Source organism: Zophobas morio, unplaced genomic scaffold (assembly GCF_036711695.1).
Source record: "Zophobas morio isolate AGI-343-1 ecotype UQ-CSIRO unplaced genomic scaffold, CSIRO_AGI_Zmor_V1 ptg000058l, whole genome shotgun sequence".
Classification (NCBI taxonomy): Eukaryota; Metazoa; Arthropoda; class Insecta; order Coleoptera; family Tenebrionidae; genus Zophobas; species Zophobas morio.
In genome coordinates, this window is record NW_026972163.1 from 456,113 (window position 1) to 483,000 (window position 26,888).

The window sequence follows — 26,888 nt, forward strand, 5'->3', positions numbered from 1 at the left end:
ACCTAAATACCTTCACTCCAGTTTTTTGTTGGTCATAATGTTAATCTATTTTAAGGCAAGGACTTTGCCTGATTTTGCAACATTTTTTTTTTTATTTCTAACTTGTAGTTTAGTTTTTATAGTTGAGTTTCATAATGCTAAAAAACTGTAAACTAAATCAAAATCATTTATTGTACTTAATTTAGGGAATGACGTGGCAATTTTTGTTTTCTATACACTGGCGGAACATCTATAAATACGGCCTTTCCGGTATCCCTAACCATACTGTGATCAGTATGGATGAAATCCTTCTCGCAGACTTATGTTTTCTGATATTTCGAGAGCTAGCCCATGATGGTTTGTTTATCGGAGTTGCGTTGATTATAAAATCGATTTCTTTTCTTCTCTTTGTAATAGGGGTAATCAGGGGCGGACTGGAGGCCGAACGGCCCAGTGGGAAGCGAGTGAGTCATATTTAATTTACTAAATAATTATTCACAACTTATTTGCTCACAGGCATAGACCGAAGTACCCCCATTTTGTATTTGTACAAATCAATATAGACATTAAGCTCGTTATACATGTACCTGATCAAGTGCGTATGCAGTAAAAAACCTATGTCAGAAACAGAAAAACATACTATTTTTCTAATATTAGAAAAAAAATTTAGATTATATAACGCAATAACCAAATATAATAGTACATTATGGAACTAGTGGATGAAGTTGAATTTCAACGGCGAGAGTGATTTTTTCACACGAGCGAGTGCAACGAGCGAGTGCGAAAAAGAAACTCGAGCCGTTGAAATTTCTTCATCCGTGAGTTGCATATACTATTTTTTCTAAGAAATTAGGAAATAAATGTTTGTTTATGGTAGGTATTTTATTTTTGAAATACATTAACTGTAATAGAACAATTTGTGCAATTATCACCAATAATATTTACACTTTTATCGTAAGTATTATTTGAACTTGTATCTTTGTTTAAACTTAGTTGGCTGCTTCCTGTATCAATAACTGCACTTGTATCAGATTCGAAAATGCCGCATTGGCAGCATTCAAAATTTCTTCAGAAACTTCGTCAGTCTCACTCATGTTCATTGTTTTCACTTGTGTAAACTAGCAGTATTAAACGTCAAGCACTAACGGGTCGTCCAGCCTAGGCGTCATGATTTTCGAAGCGCGCGAAGCGGACGGTGCGGTCGGTGCAGGCGATACGCGACACGTTTCGCTAGCTGCGAAACGCTCAGGCTGGACGACCCGTTAAAATCGTAGACGGCCGAGTATTTTTCCACTAGAGGGTGAAATGAAATTTCATCCACTGCCAGCGATGGGAAAATGACAAACTTCAACCTTAATGAGTAGAAAAAGATATTTCAAAGCGTAAGCTAGGAAGGCATTCTAGTGGGGTCCATCCAGTGAACAGCTGATTTCATAATATCTCGACGTTCCATAACTTGTAGAGTATGAAAAGCTAGTTTACCGTTTTTATCTGAAAGCCTGTTGGTGATTTTATGAGAGATATAATCCAAAACTACTGTATAAGTTATTTCTATACTAGTGGTTTATGAATCAGCCGTTATTTTTTGCCTTAGATTTGTACTTAATTATCCAATTAAAAAAAACTTTTTCTTCTAATTATTTCCGACTTCATCTCAAAGATGAGAATTGATGTTTTAGTGTCCACTAATGCATAAATATTGCCCCTCCTTTAATTAGCAGATTTATTAATTCAATTATCAATTTTGATAATTTTCAAGGATTAGTCGAATTTTCTTATTACATTCCGCTTTAATTTAAACTACTTGGACTCCAAAAGTACATGTAAACTTAAAAAGTTGTGAATGTTTTGAGACTGAAAAAGCAGGTGTTCAGCCCCTTAAAAAAACTAGAAAAAATAATCCGAGATTTTTTTTCTGTCAATACTATTGATTAGGTTCTCTGATCACTTCTTGTGGGCAAAATGAATGTGTATTTATTATGACCCGTAACTGATGAATGATGAGGTATTTTTATGTATCATTTGCTAGATACTTTTTTTTTGAGAACCCCTGTAAGTTTTAATAAACATATGTATGTAATATTAAATTATATGTAAAAAAGCGTGCTACGCCTATGTTTCAAATGAGTTTTTCTTCTACAAAATTTTGTGATGAAGTCATAAACATTTTTGCAAGGATGTGTTTATCAATTTGAATAGGTGCAGTGTAGTACTAACAATAACAGTACTGTATTCCCAAATTTTCGGGAAAATGGAGTGAGCCGTTCCTAAACTAATCAATAAAATAAATTGACTCATTCATTAATGTTTTTGAGTCAGCCTGTATAAGCAATTCTAAAAAATATTAATGGGGTGATAAATCACAAGTCATCAAGTCTTACACGTTTTCGATAGGATTTATTCGCCAAGATTTTGATATGATGTCATCAATTTTTGGAAAGGGGTTAAACAGATATATTTTGATTCAAAATTTACCATGTTTACAATAACTTTAAAACTTCTGCAATATTTCAAAGCATTCGGTTTTGTAGTTCCTGATTAAATCAATAACATAAATTCACGCATTCATTAATGTTTTTGTGTTACCTTGTATAAGCAATTTCAAAAAGTATGAATGAAATGACAAATAACAAGTCATCAATTTTTGAAGGATTAATATATTATATTTTCGTTAGAAATTTACCATGCTTACGATAATTTTAAAACGTCTGTAAGATTTCAGAGCATTCGATTTGCCGTTTCAAAATTAAATTGCAAAATGTTGTTTTATAATTTTTGTCCAAAAATCTGGATTTACTATGTACAATTTTGAAGTGAAGTCATCACATTGTTGGTGGGGATGTTTGGTTAGCGTTTTACCATCTGCATTATATTCATAATATCACATTTGACAGTTTCGGAGATTATCTATCTAACAAAATTCAGACGGGCGGCGGACAGACAGATATACGGAAACAGGAAATGTATGTTTTTGTACTCTAGGGGCCATGACACATCGAGAAAATGTGAAAATAGCCGGTCGCCCAATTGGACTCGATTACAATACCTTAGTTTACGCTCGGGAAGTAAAAACTCACGAATTATTATTAATAATTATGTTATTACATTGTTGAATTGTAATTTAATTTTTCGTGAATTATTATATAAATAATTATAATATTAATTTTTTAAACTTAATCGGCATTTGAGACATTCTTTGTTTGTTTACAACTAATAACGTGTTTTATTTATTACAAATGTAGTATGGAATTCACGGCCCTTCTTAGATCCCACCGGGCTAGTCCGTCTCTGAGGGTAATCAATTTCTTTGGTCATAATACCTTCTGTAAAATATTATACGACAGATAGAATAATTACGCTTAACATGAACGTTATGCACAACAATAGGGTACATTGTAGAAAAAAATACCACTGTATATGTGGACGTTGAGGTAATTTAAAGTCATAAAGAAAATCCGTCAGAATGAAGGTTTAAATTGCATATAATTAATTCTATAGTATACGTGAATACGCAGAGGATCCGCCACAACAAAGAAAGGTGTTTTGAAAAGGCTAGAAACACGTGTCACGTTGTAATTCTGGTTATAAGGGTTTTCTGTCGTGAGTCTAATGACCGCAGTGTTTCGTTTGTAATTCATTTCACACATATGAATCAGTATGCAACGAGCACAGGCTGAGTATCTTTTTGTTTCAGGAGGAATAAAAGCGATGTGCAGAAGTGGAGCCGGATTCACAATCATCCCTCATCAGCAGCGCGGACGGGCACAAACCAGAGTTAAACGAGCTAACAATGAGCGGATGAAAAGAAGATTCGAGCAGCGCGGACCGTCAGTGCGTGAGTGACCCGGTGCGTGAGTGACCCGTGCGTGAGTGACCTGTGCGTGAGCTGGCATGCGGCCGCTGGCGCGATAATGACGGCGGTCGGCATGGCCACTATCGGACCATCGACGGTCGCCGCGGCGTCGACGACGCTCGTCCTGTTGCTCCTTGCTGCTCCCCACACCGACGCATTGGAATTAGGTAAATTACTGTTGTTTTACTTAATTTATTCGACGCGGCATTGAGAACGGCTTACGGAATAAGGAACGTTATTCACGCAACTCGACGAAATTAAATTAACATGCCATTTTTATGACTAAATAGAACGAAGGGGACGCACGATAATTTCAAATGGAATACGCTTTATACCGCTGCTTTATTGAAATTTGTTGAATATAAATTTTGCAGGGACCACACTTTGCCGCTGTTACGGTTTGGTTCTCGACCGTTTCGTCCCGGCAGTTCGTTCTCGGCCTTTTTTGAAACTTCCGTGTTTCGTCCCCGGTCCGATCATTCCTGTCGTTTCTCACCATTTTGTCCCCGAATCACTTCGTCTTCTATGGCTGTGTTCTTCACCGTTTAGTTACCGATCTCCCAGTTAATAAAAACAACAGTTTCGAAACATAAATATCTCACACTTCGATATTATTAGTGTCTATATATAGGCGAATATAAATTTTGTTAATATTTTATTATCGTTATTAACACAACATAAAGTCCTACATGAACTCTGCAGGAGCAAAAATACATACAATACAGGGTGATTTCGAAATAATGCAATAATTGTAACCACGGGCTCCAAAGCTTGCACTTTTTGAACGTGGTATGGATCTAGGCCTTGTTCTTCTAATGTATGATGCACTATAAACCGTGAAACTCAACTTCAGCTGCAAATCCACGCGTGCTGATGTCGGACTCTTCTTCGGCGTGTTCCAAAATTTGTTCTTCAGTTTGCAGTATTCTTTCGGTCCTATCACGGCCACGACCGTGAGTTTGAGGTTTGAACGTACCATGATCTCGGAAATGATGTTCGCGCACACGGAATCGCGCCATTTGAAAAGCGCCCGATCCACAATTCGCGGGCCACACTATAAAGCATTACCATGTGGACACGCTCTGAATAGAAAAAATTTACCATTGTCCAAGATGTTAACCGAACATACGACGGTAACCAACAGATACATGACTGGCCCTTATTGTGTTTTTGCACGTTGAATAGTAGTTATGGTAGGTCAAGAAATACTATCAGTGGCGTGTATAACAATTTATATTTAATTTCAAATAATTTTTTACAGAGATTTTTTTACTTTGAAAACATGAAATCTCTTTGAAATTGTCTCAAAAAAAAAAATAGGGAGCGATAATAATTTGGTTTCTGCTGCCTACATGAAACTTTTGTGGCGTCGACTGCTTAAAATGCCTTTTAGTCCAGTGAGGGTTATGCTGTGTAATCATGACAATTATGCTTGTTTATTACACCATTATTTGAAAATTTTGCTTCATACGAAAAAAAGGACCAATCTTAAAAGGGTGATTATACCTAATTTTGGTGAAGCTGCAATTGGGTAATCTTTCAGGATGATTTGTGGGTTTCAGTTCTTGGACTAATGTTAAATGATAGGAATGATGGTTGTTTCCTTTCAGAATTCGCTGCACAGATCGTTGACTGATGTCGACTGTTCTGGCAACTATACTTTGGTTCACATGAGGATTATTTTAGTCCAATACCACTGTTTCGTTTACCGCTCCTGTACTTGTTGTTTCTCAAGGTTTATTAGAGGTGGCCAATTTTCTCTCAAATAAGTTTCCAGTCGTTTGAAAATCGTATCCGTTTGTGCTCTTCTATTCGGAAAACGTTCTGTATAAAACCAAGCAGCCAAATTAACGACACTCAGAAGTCGACTGACCTCAAAACACTATGTTTAATATTTTTGTAAATTCACCTTTCAATCAGGGTAAAATTGTACTATGCTGCGTGAGTACTAGTAAAACTATTGCTTAATGTCAATTATACGGGTGCGAATTGACATTATGTTGATTTCCTGGATTGCCTAATCCCCTCTACTTCAAATAAAAAAAATAAAAATGAAATGTCTGCAAAATTTGAAAGCATTCGGTTTCGCAGATTTAAAATTAAATTGCAAAATTATGTTAATTATTTTTGATTTTTTTTTTCAAAAATCTGGACGTTTCGGCTAAAAACTCAACACGGATTTATAAACCACACGTGGCAGACAGATAGACAGACAGACAGAAACCGGGGACCCATTTTTTCGTACTCTAGGGGTCATGACCCATCGAGAAAATATGGAAGCAACAGTCACCCGATTACAATACTTCCTTAGCTTACAGTAATATTTTTGTTAATACTTAATTCCTCCATTGTTTAACTAAAGAACCTAAAAATAATTGCATAAGTCATTATCTGAACTAGAAGGAGTTTATCGCATGGGCAATATCATCAATTACACAATAAACAGTAGCGTAGTTGGTCTTGTGAAAATTTGATGAAAACCTTGGAACTTTGAGGTGGAATAAATTGAACAGTTCAGTACAATTGACCTTGTTACTGAGTAGTTTAGAACCTAAAATAAATTATGATTTTTACCTTTCCTGAATTTAAAAGATTGAAAATTGGCTAATTTTAATCTGTTTGTAAATGTTTTCAATCCCATTTTAAAAATTAAGTAATTTACGAACTTCCGTTGAACTTTTTCGGGCCAGGCTTGCTGAATTATAAAGATACTAAATTGTCTTACAATATTCAAGAGTTGGTGTGATAAATAACTTACGAACAGCTCTAACCTCATTAAATTTTGGGATTTGCCTTTCTATAAAACCACATATTACATATACGATGTTTTACTTGTAATATTGTCAAGATGAATATAAAAATTAATTTATCAAAGAACACCAAGGTTAGCAATTTCATCTACTTCGTTGAGCGAACGTCATTGTACGCTAAATTTTTGGATTCTACACCAATTATAAATTACGTTCAGATTTTTTATCAAACACTTTAAAGTCATCCGCGAACAATAGTAAACGACTGCAAGAGGAGAGAGAGACTGCGCTAGGTCGTTGATAAACAACGAAAACAATATAGGCCCCAAATGGGTATCCTGTGGGACATCAGATGAAACGACACAAATAATCACGGCGATATACTTTTAAAAAACTTCTTCTTATTGTTGCATATAAGAACATAACCAATTAAGTAATTTGTCCCTATTTTCATTACGCCAAAATTTCGGAGACCGCAAGTTGTAAATAATGCGATCGAGAGTTTTTTCAAAATCTTGTTTCATGTCTACTAGTTCTGATGAACTTGCAATATAAGTTATTTAAAGACCAATATTTCTAGCAGTGAGTCGACCACTGAAAAAGACACGTTGGTGAGATAAGAGTTTGTTTCTGTATTTTAGTGAAGAAAGCGTGTGGAACTATTGCTTCGAGAATTTTTCTGTTTTACTCAAAGCTGGAATTATGCAGAAAATAAGGCAAGTTGGGAATGTTTTCTCCAATTTTAATTAAGTTTGTAAGATTTAAGATCAGTTGGTCAGTTTTTTTATATCATAAATTTTAGTGTCATCGAGATAAAAACGTGTTTGCTAATTAATCAAGGGTGGAAGCCTTGCAATGTGAATAATGAACAACAGCGTGACGAAAAGTCCGAAGTAATGTCTCCAACCTTAGTACAAAAAGTTCGACGAGTTAGAGAATAATTTATCCAGTCAAATAATTTGTTTCTGATATCAAAGTGCTTAAGTTCCTTGATTTCTAAAAAGGCTAGCAAAATCCAAGTAAATGACATCAAGATGAGATGCTATAACTAGTTTAAATGTATGAATAACTGGGACAACTACAGTAAATTGGTGCAGATCGATTATCCTTTTACAAAACCGTGAGAGAAATAAAATAGTTTAACTGCAGGAAAAATCTGAATTCAACAACCACAATATGCTGTATAATTTTCAGTGATACAAAAAAGCTATAGGATGGTATTACGCTTCCAGATATGAGAAATTGTCGCCCTTTCCAAATATAGTGATCATCAACAATGTTGCAGAAAAACAAAAATGCTGGATTTACTGTAGCAAATTCAAAAGAAACTGTCACAAAAAGAACTTATTTTTTAAACCGAGGATATTTTTGGTCAAATAATAATAAGATTAACATTAACTTTATTCTAGAATACCCATTTGTAAGAAAAGGATTTTTGAAAAGCTGTAGTTAAAGAAGACATCCAGTAATAACCACTATTTTTATATATTTATATTTGAGTAAAACTTATAGTTGTAGTTAAATTATAATAAGATTTGTGCTACTCTTAAGATTTACGAAATGCTTGATGAAAAGCTAATGTATTGGTTTACTTTAAATGCAAAATAATTCTCAATTTTTTATATTGCTGACGATGTTAAAATTTTAGTATTTTGCACTTGTAGGACGCTAAACCAAAAGGTGACTGTGATTTTTGTTTTCGCAAATCTACGTTAGAGATTGGTGTTTGCCCATCTGATACTTCACTTTCGACAGATCTGTGTATAGCAAGTTTTCTTGCGCTAAAAAGTTTTGGGTTTCTGCCATCGCGAATGATTTGTTTTTCTATACTTTTTTAACTAAAACTTTACGTCAAAGTGATTACTACAAACCCCGTTAAACAAGTGCTGCATTTAATTGTGGTACGTTTTCTCATCCGAACACTAGTTCTTTATCTTACTAGGTGGTAAAAATTGTGAGTGGAAACGAGTACGTAGCAGGTACTCGTTTCCACTCACAATTTTGTGATCATGTCCTCTGAACAACGATCTCATTTCCGTTCGGATGAGAAGATTAGCAAAATCAATTATTAACTAATTGTTTCAAAGGTTAAAAATAAAGTTTATCCCATTCAATTACGTTTGGGGTGAATTTGGAAATATTTTTCGTATCCAAGATAACCCTAACATTTTTCAAACCAATTCCAAAGTATCAGACTCCTAGTGAGAGAGCATACTTTCTTTGAAAGAAATTAATACTTGTTCTTTTATTGCAAATAAATTAAAATATTCACTGCAATGACCTCAATGCCCAAAATGGTAAGAGCTGCTCCCGGAAAGCACCTGGCTTCCTAATCATAAAGTTTAGAATTTGCTTGCATAGGGTGGAGTTCATTTTGGGTCAATTAAAAATTAATTTGTTAATTTTAATTTCTAGAAAAATTGGGTCATTTAAAAATGCTACCACACTAGTTTTAAGCCACGTGTAAGGAGGTGGTATCCTATTTAATTACTGGTATTAAATCGGATATATTTCATTTGATAAATTCCTGACACAGAGGGTGCTTTTAATATAACATTTTTGTTGTAGAGATTAGAAAGTTTTTTACATCCTTAACACTTACCTATAATTTGATGCCTGTATATGTATTATCTTGGAAAATTTCGTGAATTATCGATGTAGTGAAAAATCGCTGCTTTAATTTTCGGAATCAAAAAAGTCTGATAAACTTAAACATGTTTAACATTTCGTATATAAAACGCTACTTTAGTGCAAACTCCTTCTTTCAAGTAAAGAAAATGTAGAGTTTAATTTTTGAATTACCCTGGTAGCTACATATACATTTACAGACGGGCGAAAAATGAAGCAGATTTACAAGAACTAGCATTTATGTGGATGTACTGCAGTAAGACAAGAAATACGTATTTACCAATTTTCAACAGCGCATAACATCGCTACACGATGTGGTCTTGAAACTGCATGAACTCACATCTATGTCTACTTACAGAGAGCAAAGAACGTATTGAATATTCTGGTATGTATTCTAGCATGTCTGCAAGTCGATAAGACAAAATGGTTAAAGCTGTAAAGTAGAGAATTTTACATGCTTCGTCCGAGTCAGTGACAGGATATGTCAACCGTTTCTCTGCAAATATCTTTTCACTTTGTTCTTGTTTCGGGCCGGAATCCCGCTTAAGGGCAATACTTTGTAATAGCTGAGGAGAATATCCTCAAAAGAAAGCATTATTATCGCATCACCGTTAAAGAGATAGAAGTTTTTATTTAAACGTCGTTATGCACGTAGAGTGTCATTTGCCCATTCTTGTGTTAACCTAAAACAAACTGAAAATGAACTACCTTCGTTGCTTTAGGAAATGTTAGAAAAATGCGTCATTCAAGAAGTTGTTTTGTCAAATAAATAGAATTTTTTTTTCAATTTTTTTAGTTATAAGTTAAGATATTTAATAATTATTTATATTTCTTTTGCTTATATAATTGGAGTTTTCCGTTAATAAACCATTGGTATTATTATTAGAATAAATTATAAGAACGTTATTTTATAAAAAAAAATTGTTGGTCAAATTACATGTTGTTTACTATGAATTCAAAGAACAGCTATTATTTTAGTTATCCTAATGCTTCTACTATCAACTATCCTAAACGTTAAAATAGTGAAGGCATCGAACAAGACATGCATTTCATATAAAAATATGAAAAACAACTTAATCTCTGAAATAATGAATATTGATTTTGTTATATCTAGGTGTTTTTTTCAGTCCGGTGTCTATAATATATTTGTGTGGTACGTGGTAAGTTTCAAGTATTTACTGTCAATATACATTGTTTCAAATTTTAGTGGAACGACGTATATAGATTCCATTAATTTTTGTTTATTATAGAAATGCTATGTTCCAAATGGGAAATTGATTTAATGTAAGGAATCTAAGGTTATATTAATTTTACATTTTAATGAATTTTTACTTTGATGTAGTGGATATTTATTGGACCAAGTTTCACATGAAAGTTTTATTAATGCTGTATCATATTTTGAACGTTCACGTCTTCATTATATCGATACCTATTTAAAAATGTAATTTTGCACTTTCCATCAATGATATTTAAACTATGACAAAAATAGTTATTTAGTTAACAAATGGGTTGTGAAAATTTCACTAGAATAATTTATTAACTGCTAAACATTTATTGTTTTTACTTAGCGATTCCCTGCTTTTTTTAAATTGTATAAAATAATATATTCCTATACTTGTGATATATAAATTTATGTCGAGTTTTCACGTTAAACATCCAAATTTTGGAAAAAAGTGTCAAAAGTGAATAAGAATATTTTTGCAGTTTAACTTTTAAACTGCAGAATCGAATACCCTGAAATCTTGCAAACGTACTAAGGTTATCGTAATCATGGTAAATCGTTAACCAGAAGTTATTCGTTTATCCCCTACCAAGAAATTGATACAACACGTCATATCAAAATTTTGCCGAATACACCCTCTTGGAAATATGCAAAATAGTATGCGATAGTGGAGCTTCCAAAGCGCTCCGCTAATACCCTCTCGAGGGCGCTGTCTTCGGCAGCGCCAGTACCAACCTCATCCTAGCCACCCTCGCCCTGTTGGTGCGTCACTACGCAGGCTTCCCCCACGCATCTCAACCCTGCCTATATAAGGTCCAACTTTTCAGGCAGATGGAAGTCCACCATCTCCACCTTAAGGGCTGCACTGTCTAAGTCCCCGTCTGGTCATCACCAGGGCTGCACCGTTTTCGGTTCTATGCGCTGCTTCGAGATCTTCATCACAGGGCTGCACCGTTTTCGGTCCCCTGCACCACGTCGACTTCTGGATATTACCAGGGCTGCACCGTTTTCGGTCCCCTGCGCCGCTTCGAAATCTTCATCACAGGGCTGCACCGATTTCGGTCCCCTGCACCACGTCAACGCCTTGATATCATCATGCTTGCACCGTTTTCGGTCCCCTGCGCCGCTTCGACGACGTCATCTCCAGGGCTGCACTGATTCAGGTCTCCTGCATCACATCGGCATTCAGGGCTGCACTGTCTAGGTCCTATGTACCGCATCACCGACGTCTTCATTACCAGGGTTGCACCATCTATGTCCCCTGTGCCGCATCGCCGACGTCTTCATCAGGGTCCCACTGTCTAGATTCTCTGTACCTCATCACCGACGTCTTCATCAGGGTCGCACTGTTCAGGTGGCCTGTGTCACCGCCGCCGTCATCCCCTACGACGCTCCGAGTCCCAGGAGCCGCCACCATCCCCGCTGGGATTGCCGCCCCTTCGAGAACACATACCCATACTTTTGACTTGTATTATTTTTATATAACAATAAACCACTGAGCCACCAGAATGCCTAATACGTGGTTTATGAACATACTCATAGTTTTTAGAATTATTTATACGGGGCGACACAAAAAAATTAATGAATGAGCCAATTTATTTTACTGATAAAATCAGCAACGGCTCACTGCTTTTTCTACAAAATTTCCACTTAAGATATTAATTTTCAACACATTTGGGGTATCAGCGTTTGGTATGGAATCATCAGCAGTCAAATTATCGGGCCTAGATTTTATGAAGCAAATTTAAATTTGCCAATCTATTTAGAATTTCTTGTAAACGAACTTCCTTAGATGTTCCACTCGTCGTGAGAGAAAGAATTTATTTCCAGCAAGATGGTGCACCATCACATGACGCGCGAATAATAACAGATTATTTGAATGATACATTTTCTCATAAATGGATTGGCAAAAATCGAGCAATTCAGTGGCCTGCCAGATCTCCAGATCTAACACCTCTCGATTTTTTTGTGGAGCTATTTAAAAGATAGAGTGCATCAACAATCTCTAAGAGAGTTAGAATATCTGGGTGATGGGATTAACCCAGAAATGTTACAAGTAGTAACAAGCAGGGGTCTACTTCATCCAGCAGAATGTTGTTTAGGGGCAGAAGGTCGTCAATTTGAACATTTAATTTAAAGTTATTGTTTTTGTATCGTTTTATTTTGCTTGATTTTATTAAAATACTTGGTTGCATGTTGCATATGATGGTTTTACATTTTTTTTTTTTTTTTTGTATTTTAAGGACGTTTTAAAACATTCTAGTAAATAACATCGTATCATGTGTATATCGTTGAAAAGACCAAAAAGGGCACTATTTAATCTATTGAAAAATTATACCCTTTCGTATTAAAAAAAAGAAAGTTGATGCATTTTCCGGCGAAACTGAAACTAATACGACGCCAGTAATCAATCTATTTAATAAACTGTGTTACATATATTGAACATACCAAATAAGAAATACCAAATGTCATTTTTTTATGTTTTAAAATAATTGAGATATTTGAGTGGAGCAGGTACGCTGGGACACCCGGTATAATACTGTTATCATTAGTATTGCACCGCACCTATCCTAATTTATATACATGTCCTTACAAAAATGTTGATGATGTCATTTCAAATTTTTTTGTAAAGGTAAAACTCATTTGAAAATTTACATTACATACATATTTACTTGTAGAAAATTGTGTGATTTAAAATGTAAGGTTGTGTTTTTACCAAATGGATGTTATAAGAGTAGACAGCCTTTTGTGTCAAATAAAATTCCAACGACTACTACGCGTGACTTTTCAATTAAATACCTGTTATTTCAGGGGCGAAGGCTGTTTTGTGAAAATAACTTTCGACCATTTTTTTATAGTACTCGTATTATTACAGTTTGTGATCTTAAAAATTCGTCCTCTAGGTAAACTGGATAAGCACCTTCTTTTCTCAGAAGTTGTTAAACTAACACAAACAGACTTTAGTTTAGCAGTTCAATACAATTTATTGGCTAGTCATCAGGTTCACTGTGAACTTGTAGATCCATTAATTTTTTAAAATAAATTTTCGTCTTAACATCAGTTTATTATAATGACGAATTAACGGAATTTTAAACTCGAAACTCGTCAGTTATGTTGTTTTTCATTCTTAGTAATAAAATATAATCTCATTTTAACAATATAAATTCTTGTTTGTTGTACGTAGTAAAAATGTATTTGCTACAATTCTTTTTCTTAAAAAGATATATCGCATAATTCAAATTTTTGTGTTAATTGAAACAGTGCAATAAAATACTCATTTAATCTATATCTCTCAACTAACGAGAGAGCACATATAAGAACCTATTAATAAAAAAGATATTATCTATCATATCATTAGGTTACCGAGAAGGAACTTCGCAGGGGTCACTTAATCTACTTATCTTATTGAACTCAATAGTTTGTAGAAGCTAACTACCACTAAAGTTGGTATTGTTGTAGTAAGTACCGGCTGGAAATTGCAGTTCACCGATGTTTGTCATGTCTTGGAACTGAATTATCCTGTGTAAAGGAGAGCAGTGCGGCAACAAATTGGATTATGTGGGACTGTCGGTCCCAAAGTCTTGTAGTGACCAAGTAAAAGGACTGTCTCGTAAGGGATACTTAGTAGGCCCTCCAGCGTCATATCACATACGTGCCATTTTTTGCATTCTCTAATGCACTTTGCAGCAGTGTTAAATCGATTCTGAACAAATCCTATATCTGTTTTGTCTCAACAGTTATCATGATACAGATTTCCAGCACCTTAATAAATTTGTGAAAAAGTTGAAAAACGCGTGTGAAATTAATGAAAGAAACTTAATTTCGTAAAAAAATTTTACGGTTTGTGAAAATTTAAAGTAGATCAAAAGAATTTAATCGTTATTTAACTAAGCAGAATTAAATAGATTCATGGTGATTTTGCCAGCAAAACGTAAAATTGCTATTATCTCTTTCATAAAACGATTTCAAATTAATTTTAAATTAACTGGAAATGGTCGTTGAACGGATTATCGCGGGATGAAGTTGGCTATTTATTGCAATTATAAAGTTTGTGAACTCTGAAGTTTTTATTGCGAACATCCTGAAAATTTCACTGTTAGGAAATTCAATTCTATTAAAACAGTTCATGTGTTATATTCATGGTGTTGGATTTCGGGGCCACGGCTTTAACTTTATTGATTTACTAACACCTAGTCGTAACAAAGTACATTATACAGCAACCATTTTTGTGCCGACCCTACTAATAATTTATAATCAAAGAAATAGAGGAAATGCCAACTAAATCTCCCCGAAGGACAAAGTTGAAACACCGATACGCCCTACAGGACCAATACATCTTAATATTACCAAACGAGAAAGTATGTTCTTCTAGTTAGCGCTGTCGCATCTAAACTTTGCAAGGGTAATTAGAACACAATGAATAATTTAGCTCCAGAGTTCATAAATACTAATTACTAGCACACTTGCTTTGCTTGCGTTCTCTGTCGTCTGCATTGAAATATATACTGTCTGTGCATTTCCAGACACCGAGGGCATCCGGGCTCACTGTGATCAATCTACTTGATTAAAATCTGTTAAATTTGCATTAAGGTACCTAATGTTAAGCAATTAACCTCAGCAAAAGTTGTTAAAATATTCATTCGTTACACTTTTGTTTTTTGTTTTTTTTTTTTTTTCGTTAAGCAAGAGCGTCCAGGGAATATTTATTAGGTTGGATATATTACTTAGCATTCGTAAGCGAATTGGTGAAACTGCAGTTTTTAAATTCTTAAATTCTTGCACATAAACGTCAACATGCAATAACTGCACTTTATTCGGGATAGCTAATATTAGAATTCATCAAGGTTTAAAAACAACAGCAATAATATTTAAGATAAGTTATTGATAAATGAATTATATATAATAAAAATGAGGGACAAAAAATATCAGGGTTACAATTTTGGTGTTAAGTCAGAACGCATTTACATGAAAATACAAAATTATGTGAAAATAATTAATTTGGCATACTTTATTAAAATATAACAAATTCTGTATGTAATTTCCGTTGAATTGAATGATTTTGTACTCTAGTTTCTCCTTAAGTCTTCATCGAGGTGGCTAGATGTAAAAGATAAATAATAATAATCTATGTCCAAGTTACCTCAGGCGTTGAAAATCATCGATACTTTTATACACTTTTCACAGGCCGTGGTAAAAATGTTATATTTTCATTGGCAAACCATTCTTAAGAGAACTAGAAGTATGGTTGGGTACCTTATCTTGCTGAAAAATGACTTAATTTTTGTCAAACAAAAGTGTGTGTTCCATTTTGTTTGAAATAAATGCTAAAGTGTATGTATGGTAGTGTTTCTTATACTTGCGAGCGATTGAACAGTAGAAGTTTCTCTATTATTTATTCACATACAGAGGATACTTTTCCAACTTGGTTAGCTCAGTTTTATTGAAGGAGTTATTTGATTTTAACACTTGATTTTGGTTAAAGTTTTTTGCATGTTGCATGCTCGTGTTGTAGTATCAATTGTTTCTGAACTTTCTCTTCGACGACGGAAGGCTCTCTGAAACAGGATTGCTTTTTTATTTAATATATTATTATTAGCATGCCACGGTCACTACTGTAACCAGCTAATCCAATAAAAACAAGTGTTTAGCCTCGATCGTTTACTGAAAGTGCCAATTGGTTCAAAATGCATTGTGCTTGCGGATTTTACCCGTCATGCCTATGCAAAATTTTACAAGTGTTTCGGAAAATAAGTGTGCGAGATTTCTCACTTATTTTCTCGTTATCTCAAGAGATTATGCATGCGGTGTCGGTGGTGCTTGTCGCCGCAAAGCAAAACATTAAAAATGTAACTCAATGACTTCGTCGTTAGGAAAAGGAGATAAAGTTGAGTGGTGAGGGTGACCTAGAACTTCTGTTAAGTTCTAAACGACCCCAAGGGTGCTCTAAAAGAAGTAAAGAGTCGGGCAATAATTATCTGCTGAAGGCCTGCGACAGATACGTGTAGGTAAACACGAAACCGCAGAACGTGCTACTTGTAACACCATTATAACTATGAGATATTTGCGTGACGCTTCCTGTGCTCTGGAGGGATGTAATGGGTGATATCAGCGTTTTAGCAACTAAAGCTATCTCGGTGAAGTGTAAACCCGGAGCCAACAGTTTGCGAGTGTTTAACAGCGAAGCCGATAAGATCGCGTTCACACAGTCAAATGGCCCATTGTCCCATCAGGTTTTAGATGATTACTGCTTCGGCCTTCACGAATAACGACTTAAGTCTTTCTTCGGCTGTCGAAATTTAGAGACGGAGAACAAATTTATGCGAAAAGTTTGTCTGTAGAGCGGTTACGTTGCTTGTCTGTTTTTACGAGATGGTATTTTTAACACTAATTAATTCCCTGTGATAATGCTGCGATCAGTTTACACATCTTTGTGCAGTTCGGATGTATAATTATTCATTCCGTACCAGACGTATTCGTTTAACTACTAAGGGCTGAATTCAATTTAACACCAAAATACGACCGCACTCTTTGTGCTCTATTGAATGCAAATCGCGAATCTAACGTTTCCACTGTACCAAAATACTACCCTCTACTTTGGCGTCTTTGATCTGACTGCACTTTAATTATCACAACACTTGGAACTTGTGCAACTTACGGGATTTGGTTCGACATTTATTTTGCTACATTTTAATCTATTAGTAACGAACAGCTGATGCGTGTGTACGAATGGCAAATTATTAGAAATTTCACTCAAGTCGTAATTCGAGAACACAGCTGAGTCTAAAATAGAAATCAATAAACACAACAAACACAAGTTTTTATATGGATACAACTGTAATCATTATGATTACCCAAATACATGTAGGTATACATGTCTGTTGTGTTTAGGATTGGGATTATTAATTTTCCAATTACGCGTGAAAAATTAACTAATAAGTGTGCATAATCTATTGGAAACATGATAACTACAGTTCTGTTGATATTACAATGATGTTTCATTCTTTTGCTAGAAAATTAAAGAAAGAACACTTTAATAAATTACCACTTACCTATTTATGTGGTAATGTTTTTTAAGCTAATTTCTTCTAAATCGTACTAGTTATTTACAAAATTTTAACAAATAACGTATAGTTTGCCAGAAGTTCATGCAGTATTGTTTGCCGTATTTCAGTTTTATGTTTGTGTAATATTAAATTACATTTTTTAAATTATTATTCTGATCGAGTACAGGTTTGTACCTCTTACGCCCGCGCTCGCAAATGCCGTACTCAAGTAAGACGTTTTAATTATGATTGAACTTTTTAGCAACATAATTATCATACTAAATTTAAAATCTGATTGCATTCATATTTTATGCACCTTTTTCAGGCGTCAAACACTCTGTTAACTATAAAAAAGTGCCTAACACCCTTGCGAAAGTAGTCTTTAAAAAGTTTGTAGGAATGCCCTCATGCTCGCCTATCTGAAAGGAAATATTGGAGAATTGATCTCTGTAAGTGCATTCTAAACAGTTATTGCATAAGCTTTAACTCGACGATTCGAAAGCAGCGAAGTTGAATTATCGGTAACAATCATTGGTTATGTTGGGGTCTATGGTAACCAAACGGAACAAACTTAAGCAAATCTTTGTAGTACTGGAATACAAGAGCTGATGCATTGCATTAGCAAATTTTAAGACTGGAGTAATTGTTTGTTTTAAACGGTTTACAAAAAGTGAGTGGATCAATTTTTACAAATCTTTAAGTTTTTCTTGACACTTGATTAATACGCCCAGTCCAATAAAGTGGAAGTTACCAAGAGATCCAAATCAGCACAGGATTCGGCAGACCGCAAGCCGTGACAAGGGCAGCGATAGACTAGGGATTTTGTGACAACCGCGCCACGCCGACGCCACTAGAATATTATTCAGTTTCTGGACTTGGTTGAGAACGATCCGGTAGGGTGGACGAAAAAATAAGATGAAAAATGTGAAAAAACCGATAGATCTTTTCAAGTGCTGTCACCACAGACACCGTCCCCGTACGTGAGCGCTGCACGTTACCATTAACCGCTACGTAGAGAACGTACCATACAACCACCACCATTCCATTTTTATGCATAGGCGCGCTATAAGCGATAAGAGCCGATAACCGCCACCCGTTGTCACATTTTCGCGACGTAACCCCTTGAGGCGTACCGTATCGCGAGCAACTTCCGCTAGGAAACCTCTAGGACGATCTTGAGCAGGCTTCGTTTCTTCCAGTTTTCTGCAAATTAAGGTAGTTTTTCCTATTCCATTTTATAGCTGGTGGCAGGGAATAAAGGGCGCATATAGACGTGTTATGACCTGTAGAGTACGAAACAATAAGTTTGCCGTTTCCGTCTGTCTGAAAGTCTGTTTGCCGTCTGTCCAATGTCAAGGTTTAACATTTGCTGATCATGGTTTTGTGGCGAAGGCCGTATTAAAGGGTTTCAGGACAAGTTTATTAACTTTTATTAATCAACGACAACTGACTAAAAATTACGGCCAAAAAATAATAACAACTTTGGACTTAGCCTACTATGCACGGTTCCGTAGACTGTGGTCAACAAATGTCGCCACACACTCCCTACCCAAAAACTGCAAAAACTTCTTAGGGAAGTGCATAGTGCGGCCAAAGCGTGTTGTGATCTGTGTGGGTAATTTATTCGGATTAGGTTGTTGTGGTCCTAGTGTTGTAGTGTCGGCCCAGTTCTGTAAGAGATATGCAGGTTTTAACCTATCAATTGACACGTTTTTCTGTCCTCTGGGAGTACCAATCGTGAAAGTCTTGTCCGTTCGTTTAACTACTCTAAAGGGTCCATCATAAGTGGGTCGTAGAGGCTTTGGAATGACGTCATGTCGTAGGAAGACATGTGTTGAATTACGGAGGTCTTTGTGGACAAAGATTATCGATGAAGCGTGGTGCGTCTTCTTAATAATAATAATAATATATATTTATTCCCAACAGATAATGCACCCAGTTACAGGGAAACAGCAAAATATACCCTAAAACTACAAAATTAAGAAACAAAACAATCATTCGCACAAGGCATCAAACTAAATTAAAAATTCCAACACTATTCTAACGAACACTCCAGCAAACACTTTTTTATTTTGTGAAATGAATCGACATGTAGATCACAGCTTCCAGATATTTTGTTGTATAATTCGCACATGAAGTTAATTGGCGACTTAACTGAGGCATTAGTTCTATTCCTTTGACAATAAAATATGAGGGATTGCCTTGAGTTACTTCTTGGTACAAGGAAGTTCAGCTTACTAAGTAAGTAATTACAATCAATATTGTTATTAACTAAACTAAACAGAAACTTTAATGCGATAATCCTTCTACGTGATGCAAGAGACAAGAAGTCGAACGTAGATAATAATAGGGACTGATCTATACCTCGAACAGGATAGACACCATCAATTCGATATGAGAGAAATTTTAAAAATGTCCTCTAAGTGCTGAATATGTACCTGATATATAGGTGACCAAACTAACGCAACATAGTCAAGTTTTGACCTCACTAATGAAAAGAAAAGGGTACGTGAAGTTCCAGTTTCGGAAAACTGTCTGCAGTTCCTATAAATAAACCCATAATTTTTTAAAGCCTTCGCCACAATATCGTTGATGTGATCTATGAAAGTAAAATTTGTATCAAACAAAACTCCTAAATCTTTAAATGAATCTCTATGTTTAATGACTGTGTCTCCGGAACCACTTTTCTAGTATACGTAACGCTGCAGCATTTGCTAATAATAAGGAAGAGTCGATTTTTTATGCACCAATTTCTAATAGCTATTAAGCTGGCTAGAAGAATCATGCAGTCGTCGATAGAGCTTATAATTTGAAATATTTTCACATCGTCTGCAAATAGCAATTTCTCCGAAGGAATCGTGTCTACAATATCGTTAATAAATAACAAAAACAAAAGTGGGCCTAAATTGGACCCTTGCGGTCCTCCAGAAGTTGGTCTAATAACCTTAGATATAAAACCACGATATTTAACATACTGTTCACGACCAAGTAAATAGGATTTAAACAAGTCAAGTAACCCGGTCGAAAATCCATAATGACACAATTTCTGCATAAGAACGAAATGATCAATTTGAACAAAGGCTTTTTGGAAATCCAAATATATGGCATCAACTTGTTTTTGATCAATAGTTTCAGAGATGCATTGAATAAAACATGCTAAATTGGTAGCGGTGGAGCGATTTTTCATGAAACCATGCTGATGAGGCGTAATGTACCTACTGCTTGACCTTGTAATAAATATTCTTGTGTATAATCTATTCAAGCACTTTTGAAAAGTTGCTTAATAAGGAGATAGGACGATAATTTGTGACTTCGGCTGGATTTCCTTTCTTGAGCATTGGACAAATTAAAGCTTTCTTCCAAACGCCCGGGAAAGTTGCGCTACTGAGAATTAAATTAAATAAATGATGCAACGGTGTTACAAATATGTGAGCACAATCTCTGAGGAGAAATGATGGAATCCCATCCAATCCCATAGTTAACGAATTTTTGGAATGTTTTAGCGCCTCTAGGATCTCCCTCTCTGATATATAAATTAAGGAAACACCAGTTGTTTTAACGTCCGTTAGTTCTGGCTCATTGATTAGAATTGAAGCTGCGTATACCGAGTTGAAATAATCGCTAAATGTGTCAACGATCAGTTTTGGACAATTGATTTCTGTGTTGTTATAATTCATTGTACCTGGAATTCTAGAAGTACCTCTTTTACTTTGAACAAATGAGCAGAATTTTTTAGGATCTTTAGAAAGAGATAGTTCAATGTTCCTCAAATAACTCATGTAGCCTTGATTAATAATATTGTTAATGGTTCTTCGATATTCCTCATACAGATGACGATAATAGGAAGACTTATATTTTTTATAATTTTTGAACGCTGAAGATTTTTTGCGTAGATGAAACAATATTACTTAATAGGCTGTAGACACCTCATATGCTCTTTTAGTAAGTGCAAGACGGTATTCGGATCGACTTCTTTTCTTGAAATTGCGTTTGTAAAAAAATCTACCGGTAATCGTATAGGTGTACCAGAAATTATTTCGGCTGGTGATGTCTCATATTTGGGAATGATGTAGGATCGAAGACCCATCAGCACCAATGGCAGTTTCTCAGCCCACTGAGCTAACTGAGCTTTATAGAGCGGCTTTTAAACAGCGGTTTTCACTCTATTTTGCCATTTACAGCAGGATGGTAGGCCTTGGTCTTGATATGGCTTATGCCGAGTAACGCAGTCAAGTTATCAAAGAGTTTACAATCAAATTGCTGACCTCTGTCTGTAATTACAAATTTCGGTATATCAGAGCGAGAAATCCATGTCGATTCTAGCACTGTAGCAACATTTTCGGCCGTTATGTCGTTACTTGGTACTGCTTCTAGCCATGGTGAACATCTGTTTATCATCGTTAGTAGGTATGTAAAATTATTGGACGGAGGTAAGTGTCCAACAATGTCGATATGAAGATGCGAAAATCTGTTAACTACTTCTGGGTATTCCCCTATTTCACTGCTAGTATGTCTTGTAACTTTAACACGTTGGCAAAGAATGCCGGTTTTGGCCCATGCACGGACGTCTTTTCTAAGAGGTGGCCAAATAAAACGGGGTTATATTAGTTTAACGGATCCCCGGATTCCTGGGTGAGCTAGATTATATAGCATGTCAAAAGTGTGTCTTCGCATTTCCAATGGCAAGTAGGGCCTCACTTTGTCTGTTGATGCATAGGCAGTAAGCTCGGTACCGTCAGGAAGTGTGATTGGAGTGAAGAGCAGTGAAGTGCTATTGTTTTCTTAGGAATCTAAGCTCAGGATCTGATGCTTGAAGTGGGGCTATGTTTTCCAAAGACATTGTGTTAGCGATTGACGAAACGGTTCTGGAGAAAAAAAATCAGCAGGAATATTGTCTTTACCTCGAGGGTATCTTATGTCTGTTGTAAATGGACCTATGAAGTCGAGGTGGCGGAATTGTCTTGGCGTGGTTTTGTCGCCTTTTTGTTGAAACGCAAAAGTTAACGGTTTATAATCACCAATCAATATACAAAACGAAATTTCGTGCCTCTAAACAATAACGAAAATATTTGATAGCGGAGTATGCAGCTAAAAGCTCCCTATCGTAGGTACCATATATTTGTTGAGTGAGAGACAGAGCCTTAGAGAAAAACCCGAGAGGCCTAGAGTTTCCCCGTTAAGTTGATGAAGGACACCACCAATAGCGGAATAGAGGAAAGTTACTAGCTTGTAACGCCGATAAAAATTTAATAGACCAAGAAAACGGCGAAATTCTGCGATAGTTGGTCTTGGAGCTTCGTCTATAGCTCTGACTCTGTCTGCCAGAGGAGCGATGCTTGCAACTGATACTTGATTTCCAAGAAAAGACACTTCTGAAGCACCATATATGCATTTTAAAAGGATGAGATTTATACCAGCTTCTGAAAGTCGCCTAAAAACTTGTCGAAGGTGAATCTTATGTTCATTTTCATTCTCATGCTGTGTAGAGTGTAGATAATGTTGAAATGATTGAGCTGCGTTCCGAAGTCCAAAAGGAAGTCTTGTGAATTCAGATAAACCAAATGGAGTTGTCACAGCGGTTTTTTGAACATCTTCTGGTGCTATGGGGACATGGTGATACACACGCACCAAGTCCAATTTAGAGAATTTAATTTTTTTTTACCAGGCAGTTGGCAAATGAAGTCCTGCAGATGAGGTATTGGGTAGCGGTCGGGTGATAGAGTTTAGTGCGCGATAGTTTCCGCATGGACGCCATGTACCATCCTTTTTGCTGACAACGTGAAGTGGATTGGTCCATGGGCTATTAGAAGATCTGCAAATACCCATGTCTGTCACACGCTGAAATTCTAGGTATACTTGTTTAGTAGAAGTCAGTCGTCTGGGTTTAGCATGCACTGGGGGACCAGTCGTGGTGATGATATGGTAAAAGGTACACTTCTTAACACTGAAGGTGGAGTTTTCATTTAGCATGTTTGGAAATTCCCTCAATAGAGTCATATATTTCGTGTTTGAAGCGACGACCTGGAGTGTTGGATCACTCGTACAACAGATATATATTTCCACGGGAGGACAGATGTGTAGTGACTCTAAGCTACGACTACAGAAGAATGCATCGACCCAACGTAAAAGTTTATTCGTATTCCAAAATATTGCAACTTTCCTTTGTATAAGACGTCGTTAGGGATGAGGTTGAATACCTGGAAAAAATCTATACATATTACATCCGTTACACTCGTACATAAGAAAGCAATACAATTAATATATGTATATACAAAATAACTTACAACAAAATTAATTCAATGAGAGAAGCCACAAATCTTTTTTCCTTAGGTAATTGTGTACCGTCACACCGCTCGTGTCTGTTCTGCAGAATATAAAATTATAGGCAGACTGGATTGTTCCGGTACTTGGAAATTCCCTTTTGAGAGAAAATATTGTTGAATTGTGGTATGATATAGGGTTTATGTAGCTTGAATCTGTGACCCCTTGTTTTTCTTAAAACAAATAAGTATTTGAGCGTAGAAAAACTGTTTTTTTTTCCCGACGCGACTTAAGTGACATTTTAAAAATTTGTGGGTAAGGATACAGTATTTAAATATGCAATTGAATTGGAAAAATAAGAATAACTTTTCACATAATGGTGGACTAGGGACTGACGCAATTAAGATGCTTTTGTCCTCTTTACCTTCTAATTATATTTGTTCTCGTTACTAGTGTGAGTTAGAAGCCGACAAATTTGTTATAATATCTCTAAGACATGCCTATATCTTCAGTATATTTAAAAGTGATGCTTAAGCCGTGAACTTATCTTGAAACTTCTTTTTCTTTCATTGGTTTATTTTTGTTTGAAAGTTAAAAGAAATGAACACCGGCTTCCGAAAAAATTTTCTTACCGATAAGGTTTTCTGTGGCATCACTTGTCCAATAGTCCATTTTTTTTTAGTGTTCTGTACTGAGGTGGTAGTAATACTACTTTAATACTAATACTAATTTTTCTGTTTGGTTTTCAAGTATTTCGTTGTCGTTAAAATAAGTACATCTAATATTAGATGCTTGAACATTTAGAGTTTTTGTCAGAAGTTCTAGGAGTGGTTTCGTTGATGAGGGTATATGTAGCGTTATTAGAGTACTGAGTGACTATAGGACCAGTCGTAAGGGAATTGAAACAGGTTTGGTCATATAATTAAGAAATATTCGGTAATTGATGTTTCCGTGCTTAACAACTGTGGATGGCGGAAGATCGATGAAGTCGTCCTGGTTGACATAATATATCTACCGCTTGAAATTGAACACATGGGGACTGTTCATTTGTTTATATAAAATAACAGGGAAAAAAGGTTTCAAATTCCTAGATTTAGTGATGTTGATCATGATTTTATTCTGGATAGTTATAACATACATTCTGCGACAAAATTGCTCGACGTACTGGAGTAATAAGACGTTGTATTACTATTTCCTCATTATTGACGATAATGATGGGGTTTTCGTGGGTGAATTACGTTAATTATTATAATAGCTTGATCCTTCTGTGGAATTACTCCCTCGTAAAATCCATGATTACTTCAAATTCTCAGTTAAGTACTTCGGTATAGTACATATACATATTTGGTTCACTATTTCCAGGATTACAAAAAAATATTAATAAGTTTCTCATATGACAAGAACTTTCAGCCAGTGCAAAAATTAAAGAGGTTAAGGCCATACCCTATTTTTCCAGAAATGTTGCAGAACTGGTAACAAACTCGAGCGGAGATTAGTGATGAGATTTCGAGATTACTCGGTGAAGAAAAAATGGAAAATTCACTGAAAAAATCAAAATCAATTTTTCAACTCCACCATACTCTAAATACATCTCGACATACTCTGGAGTCATATATTCTGACATTTTTATATGAGTGAGTTTAAGTGTTATTTAAGTACGTGAACAACAATGTATCTTTTTTACCTCTTTTACTACTAGAAGTAAAAAACTAGCTCGTCTACAATGCCAGATAAGAGAATCTAATACAGAAATACCTATCATCTACACGATCATAAATATGACAGAAATCGGCCCTTATATTAAATACCCTAAGTTTTTATCATGGCGAAAACTGAAGTGTATCTCAAATTTCACGGCGATTTTAATTAAAATGTTGAAAGAGATTAGTCGATATGCATGTGAATCGTACTGTAGTCTTTCTCCAACCCTTTATGAAAAGGGACTTTATAACACTTTTAGATATTCTAAAACTAAACTATGTTTCAACCATAAACAAACATAATACCCATGAATGTTAATATCTCACAGTTACCAGATATGAAGTCCTGATGTTGACTTCCCACATTTCATTTAAAATTTCTATTTTCTGCTTGCAATAAACGCGTCATTGTTTGTTGGGGTAAACTAGAAAATACCGCAATTTCAACTTCGCAGTTAATTCTCCATTTCAGCTTTTCAGCTTTGTCCATATCGATCTTATGGTCCAGTAACCTATATCGCCGCTTGCGTTCTACAAACAATAAATCGACCATTTCTTCGTAAGGAATTCAGTAAATGTCAAGAGTGTAATAGACTTCTATTCAAGAAAACTTGTTCCTGAAAACTGTTTCACTGCGATGTAACAGATTTATGGAAGTTATAATTAAATAGTCACTACCTCTATTTAAGATTGTGTGATAACTCCGTTCCGTTTGAGGTAACTGAATTATTATTTGCTAATGCGGTGGTTACGTGTACGAATATAGAGGGTGAGTTTAACGCTTATGTAAATATTTATTACTGTATAAAAGGAGGTCAAAAGCAAATGTATGGTGTCATATAGGGTAAATTTTAGCAGATAAAGCATTTCTAAATTTTAAAGTAGTGTATTTTGAAGTTGAATTCGTCACAGTTGGTTGACGCATTTCGTTCCTCATGCAATGTTTAAATTCATTCTTCCGTCAGTTAACCGAACTTTGACACGTAAATACAATAATTAACGCCAGTAGTTACCAGTGTACGTTTTTCTTTACTTGATTTTAATCAGCGAATATATATGTGGTAAAGTTGATTTACTAATCATAATAAAATTTTATACACATATTGTTTATCAGTTTTTTTTGCAATATGTTATTTTAAAGTTGAAAAAGCATTCCTCCGAGAAACAATTTTTTCCGAGTTAAGTGTAGGCATACAATATTCATCATCCTTGACACTTTCAATTTTGCAACATACGAAGACGTTCATAGATAAATCTCAATTCGCGGTTATAAGCGTGGCGTTGCTTTAGTTTTTAAAATTCTTCTCCGTCTTCTGGAAATAAAAGTTTCGCGTTTACAAACAGTGAAGTATACCGCTCTGTTGACCCATAAACAGTCGGAAAAATTTCAGCTCGTCGAATGCGATGTATGTGCCTCACCATTATTCACATCATGTGTGCATAGTATATTTT

General features: G+C 35.4%; 1 protein-coding gene across 1 annotated transcript in view; it reads left to right on the forward strand.

The window, feature by feature from the left end:
• Positions 1 to 26,888, forward strand: part of LOC135143289 (discoidin domain-containing receptor tyrosine kinase B) — a 247,657-nt gene that overhangs the window by 86,551 nt on the left and 134,218 nt on the right. The window contains exon 2 of the mRNA XM_064075159.1: positions 3,674 to 3,999. Within this exon, the coding sequence (XP_063931229.1) occupies positions 3,891 to 3,999 (109 nt within the window). The 5' untranslated portion in view covers positions 3,674 to 3,890. The remainder of the gene's footprint in view (positions 1 to 3,673; positions 4,000 to 26,888) is intronic.